The sequence below is a fragment of the Anopheles bellator genome, chromosome 1, assembly GCF_943735745.2.
Source record: "Anopheles bellator chromosome 1, idAnoBellAS_SP24_06.2, whole genome shotgun sequence".
Taxonomy (NCBI): domain Eukaryota; kingdom Metazoa; phylum Arthropoda; class Insecta; order Diptera; family Culicidae; genus Anopheles; species Anopheles bellator.
Window position 1 is genome coordinate 56,621,360 of NC_071285.1, and position 5,435 is coordinate 56,626,794.

At 53.5% G+C, this 5,435-nt stretch overlaps 2 protein-coding genes across 2 annotated transcripts in view; one reads left to right on the forward strand and one right to left on the reverse strand.

Annotated features, from left to right (window-relative positions):
- The first annotated feature begins 2,207 nt into the window (after positions 1–2,207).
- LOC131216536 (methyltransferase-like protein 25B) lies at positions 2,208–3,188 on the forward strand. The gene is made up of 4 exons (XM_058211046.1): positions 2,208–2,315; positions 2,385–2,842; positions 2,906–2,932; positions 2,998–3,188. The coding sequence occupies exons 1-4, from the start codon at positions 2,226–2,228 to the stop codon at positions 3,062–3,064; spliced, it is 642 nt and encodes a 213-aa protein (XP_058067029.1). The 5' UTR covers positions 2,208–2,225; the 3' UTR covers positions 3,065–3,188.
- An 841-nt stretch (positions 3,189–4,029) lies between these two features.
- LOC131216647 (peptidyl-alpha-hydroxyglycine alpha-amidating lyase 1) overlaps positions 4,030–5,435 on the reverse strand; it is a 1,924-nt gene continuing 518 nt past the window's right edge. Inside the window, exons 2-3 of the mRNA XM_058211196.1 lie at positions 5,122–5,365; positions 4,030–5,062 (exon numbers count right to left, since the gene is read on the reverse strand). Coding sequence (XP_058067179.1) covers positions 4,030–5,062; positions 5,122–5,365 — 1,277 coding nt within the window. The remainder of the gene's footprint in view (positions 5,063–5,121; positions 5,366–5,435) is intronic.

A 5,435-nucleotide genomic window follows, 5' to 3' on the forward strand; every position in this document is an offset into this window, starting at 1 on the left:
CCACGAGGATCCCCAGGAGAGTGAGGACGATCACGGAACAGCCCTTTACTTGGGTTGGACGGCACGGTCTTGACACGGAAACAGAAACGCAACAACGAAAGCTCTAGGGAACAATAGACAGCATGCGAAGAGAGTGAGCGAGAGAGAGAGAGAGGGAGGCGAAGGGCGAAAAAGAAGGAAAAGTATCCAAGCAACTAACGGCCTTGAAACATGCTCACTATGGTGACGGACCGACCGGGTGTCGACGGACGGCGTGACGTTAGAGATAGAGCGAGTGGTTCGTTTGGCTTCCTAAACGGTTCTTGCGCCCCAAACCCAGCCCACACCACCCCCCACACAAACACACGCGCGTGCTGGTAAGGAAATCGAAGAAAAGCGAAAGCAAAAAAAAACGCCAACCCAGCAACTTGAACGATAGAGAGCGCCGCGCACAAGGTCTCGTCGTTCAACAACAACCAATCAACGGTGGCGGCGGCTACTGCTGTATCGCAGCAACCGAGAGATGCTAACTTCTAAATGGCGGGAAGCAACAAGTATGCGCATATAGTGTGAATGTTGTGCGCTCTTTGAGCATTTCTATCTACAAAGTGCGCCCGGTTTTTTTTGGCAATTCGTGGTTTCGGCCGCCCTTTCTTGCTCCCACCGGAAAATGGGACCACGGTGTCAACGTGGGAAAAGCCAGACCAGAGAAGGACGAACGTCCCACACACTCGGAGCGAAGCACAGCGCATACATACACGTGCTGGTAATTGCGGGCGGCAGAGGGACCTGCGCGCTGCGACCACAAACGTACACGGCCCGGTGTGCAAAAACGTGTTCTCTCAATCGTCACAAATTAATCGACACACGTATCGGCGACTCCAATTTAATGCATTATTTTAATTTACTCCCATTAAATGATTGCAAATCGCAAAAATGACCCCGCAATTCCGGAATGAAGTCGTATTAACTTTTACTACTTACCTCAAAAGTGCTCTTTCTCGTACAAAATCCGCTTCAGGATCAGCGGTGCATATCTCACTATCTTCTCACTGTTTCGCCTCGCTACTCACTCAGCATCCTTTTGGTTTGTTGCCCTCGCGTGGAACACATACACGCGCCCACGGGTACGATCGCACGCATAAATCGCGGCAAAGCTCGCACTCCGGCCCACTATCAATTAAACCGTTCCGTTCTCGCCTGCGCGCTACGCACACTCTCGGTCGGATCTTCAGCCTCCCTTCGAGGAGGAGGCTTAGCACACAAACAAACACACGCGCGACAAAGACGTCGGACAACGACGTCGTCGCGCCGTCGTGAAGTCGCTATCAATTATCACTAGCTCCGTTTCCTTCCTCTCGCCAGCGCCGACCACCGAATGCCCACGTCGTCTCTCGTACGGCCCACTGCGTGCGTCTGTCTGTGTCGGTCACGATGGTGTGCTATCTAGAGGTCCACGGCAAACTCAGTTCACGCAATGCTCTTCATCAAAACAACCCCCGATCGCACGGGGCGAAGCGGAGCGGACAAACAACGGTCTGTTGTTATGCGAATGGCCCCTGAGAGCACGTTTCCCTAGCGCCACGCACAATCGGCTATCGTGTCGATCTCAGCACCCGCTTCCGCGCGAAAGAACGCACCGCCATCATCGCACTATCAGCTGACGCAGTGGGGGGGTCCACGACGACGGGGCCGCCGGGTCTCACGGGACACACAAATTATGATGGATTAGCGCCACCGACGAGTTGTGCCGCGGGCGCGAGATGCTGTCAAATTCTGGGCCCCGTTTATTTGCGCAACGACACGAGGAATCGAACTCTCTGACGCAAAGACACAACCGGAGGCCCCACTGCTCCAGTGGGGGGCTGGGTGGCGATCACTGAGGCTGCTGCGCTGGCCCACCACCACACGCGGACAGACGGGATGACGGGATGACGGGATTGACCGTGGAAACCGATACTCGAGAATAGGCACACAATGTTTTGGTTTTCCCGTTCCGGGCGCGAATTTCCTTCCTTCTTCGAACGGACTTGTGAATCGTGTGTGAAGAGAATGCCGCCGACATTCCGTTGGTGCTGCGAATGTCAAACTCAGCGCTCTCTGTCTCCGGTAGAGCAACAGAGCGCACTAGCTGTTCCAACTAGCTGTCAAGCAATGCCTACGTTTGCTACATGCGCTTTTCTAAGCACCCTGTGAAATCTGTCAAAACAAAAACATTCCGCCGGCGCGACAACAATGGACCAACAATGAGTTTGCAGGCCGAATTGAAACAGAAAATTAACGAAATACGGAAAATAGTGACCGTTTACGAATGGATCGTCGATGCGTACATAGTGGTACGAGAAAACACACCCATCCGTTTGCTTCTCCCGTCTGTTAACCGAATAATGCCGTCCCGTTTGTAGGATTTCTTCCAGGAGAACCACTGGTCCAATTTGCCCGCCAGCTGGGCACAATGTTTGGCTGGCGTTTCCATACGGCAGCTACCTGAGCTGCTCCGTTCGGATGGCAGGCACACCGAGGTAACGGTCTGGCCATTGGCGATGCTCGCTCTAAGATCGTTGTTTCACCGTTTAGAACTTCCCAGGCGGCGGCAGACACCCCGGGCGGCCGTGGCTGATGCCGGTGCCGAATGCGTCTTCCACCGGCAAGCGGCACTGTTTAGAAAATCCGTCAAGCTGAAAAAGCGTCACGAGATTGAAGAGTTTGCTGCCAGCTGCCGGCAAGAAAAAGGCAACCGTCGCTGCAACGCATTAGTCGATATTGGTTCGGGACAGGGCAATCTGGCCCGGGCGTTAGCTTACGGGTACGGACTTCGCGTGTGTTGCATCGAACAGAACGGCACGTTTGTGCAGGCCGCAAGGTATTTGGTAATCTACAATCACTAGCGCACCACGGTAACGATCAATCGTCGTTTTATTTTCAGAGCGAAAGATGTGGAACTGTGGAAGAGGTTAGTCAAAATAGAACCAAAACTAACGGACACATTGACACACCCTGTCCACGTACATCAAACAGTCGATCTGGAGCATATCGAGCCGGGTCGGTTCGTTCGGATGCTGCGCACGGCGCTCAACGTTCGTGATGGCGACGAGTTTCAGTTTGGCCTGGTCGGTCTTCATCCCTGCGGCGACTTGGCACCCTCGCTGCTGCGGCTGTTCCTTGCTTGCCGGCACTGTGTCTCGGTGCAGCTAGTATGCTGCTGTTACATGAAATTATCATGCGCTTGGGGAGGTTCCTCTGGGCAAACAAAGGTCGATTACGGATTTCCGTTGAGTGACTTCGGTCGCAAAACGCACCTCTCGCTGAGCTACCAGGCAAGAGAGATCGCTTGCCACGCCAACGAACAGTACAACGATAGGCTACTGGAGGGAAATTATCAAGAGCTAAAGATACACGCTTACCGGGCAGCTATCGAATGCATTATCGTGCTCCTTCGGCCGGAACTGAAGCATTCTGGGCTGAGGGGAGGCATTAAGGCGGCCGAAGTTTCCTTCGAACAGTACTGTTGGCGAGCAGTCGACGGATTGGATCTGACGGTGCCGAGCGACGAGATACATTCGCCCGAAGTGCGCCACCGTTTGGAGCGCTGGGAAGAGGTTGTGAAGTTTTACACGTTGCGGCTCATGTTTGCACCCCTCCTGGAAAGTCTCATCCTGTACGATCGCTGGCTGTTCCTCCTCGAGAAAGGTGCTGGCTGGAGAACGGCAATGGTTGATCTATTTTGTTCTTTAACACGTTACTTTCGTCCACAGGTGTTAACGCCAAAATTGGTGTGCTATTCGACCCGAGAGCCTCTCCACGCAACCATTCCATCACTGCCTTCAAGTGATCGCGCTCACGGTTTATCATCGATCAAGAGCACATTTGTCATTTGCTTTCAGCAAGCTGAGTTTATTTTAAATATATAGATCTTTGATACAACTAAAAACGTCGTTAATTATTGTTAGACGGCAGGAATGGTCAATAAGTTAATTACTCGCCCTTTACTCCACAGTCTGTCCAAGATCACAGATCGCACTGTAAGTATTGCACTGCACACGTTCGGCTTCAAATCTCCTCGTTCATATTCTGCAATGCAACCTCATCCGTCCGATCGGGTCCGTTTCGGAAACAGATGACGCGCGACAGCAGCATCACTAAAAAGCTCGTCACCAGCAGCGTGCTTACGATTGAAAACACTCCGATCGTACCGACTGTTAGTGCACTGCTGGTAACCTCGGCCACCGGGCTTCGAATGGTCTGCTCTGGTTTGGCTTGGCTCTGTAGCGCAGCACTGGCGTGTTGCTCTTGGAGTGCCTCCACCGTCGTCGTCGGTAGCGTGACGGTCGTTGGCGACGTGATCCTTCGAAATTTGTGTACCATCTGAGGATCCAGCTCGGCTACGTACACTTCTGCACCATCGTCCGTAACGGCCAGCTCGTGAGGGTTACTGAAAGCGTGGCCCATGTTATCGGGCCGAAAGTGACCCACCAAACGGCCACTGCCCATCGCTAGGATCGTCCCAACGATCGGCTTACGATCGAGGGTAAACTGCGGCCCATTGATGATGTACAAAAGACCACCGTTCTGCGCCACGTACTTGACGCTAAACAGACGCGTACCGATTTCAGGATCACTAAACTGCGAGTGGAAGGTACCGTTGGCCGTGTGGAAACACTGCACGCGACCCTGCTCTCGGTCCGCCACGCAGAGCAATGCCCGATCGGGAACGAGCGTTAGGGCGTGCGGAATTGCAAAGTAACTTTCCGGAACCGGACCATCCGGTAGGTTGAATTGGCGCGTGAGCACGAACGAATTCCGTCCCCACGACAATATCGGTATACCGTCGGGCGTGTACTTCACAATCCGCCCGTTGCAGTACCCGTCGGCCACGAAGAACTCCCCACTCGCTAGCACCGCCACCGAAGTTGGTTTACAAAAGTGGTACAGATCGTTACCGTGCTGAAAGCGCTGCCCTAGCGTAAGCACGGGTTCCTTGGTCGAATGCGCCACGTTGAATTTAAACACCTGATGTAGCGCCACATCCGTGAGCCAGTAGTTCTGCTCGTGATCGATCGTCAATCCGTGCGGCATATAGAAGCTGAAGAAGGAGAACAAGTGAGTCGAGGGTGCTACCATCCACCGATGGCCGATTCGTACATATTTTCACCCCATTCCTGCAGCAGGCTGCCGGTAGTCCGGTTAAACGCTAGGACGGTGTGCTGAGTGATTGGACCAGCGGTTGCGTTCAGAAAATTGTCGTCCAAATCGAACGAAGCCGGTCCCCAGACGTGTGAGCCACGGTGGAAGATCACCACACTTCCAGTGGCACCGTCGATCGCTACCGCCGAGACGGAGCCCAGTTTACGATCGAGAATGGGCCAGCTGGAAACGTAGCCATACTCTGCAAGAAGAACAACAACATTTTGTTAAAAGTCAGAGCGCTCGCGTGAGCGACCCTTGCAACGTTCATG

Coding starts and splice junctions, on each gene's coding strand:
- LOC131216536 (XM_058211046.1), top strand. CDS start 2,226: ATGAGTTTGCAGGCCGAATTGAAACAGAAAATTAACGAAATACGGAAA. Junction 2,843..2,905: donor ACGTTTGTGCAGGCCGCAAG/GTATTTGGTAAT, acceptor TTTTATTTTCAG/AGCGAAAGATGTGGAACTGT. Junction 2,933..2,997: donor GATGTGGAACTGTGGAAGAG/GTTAGTCAAAAT, acceptor TACATCAAACAG/TCGATCTGGAGCATATCGAG.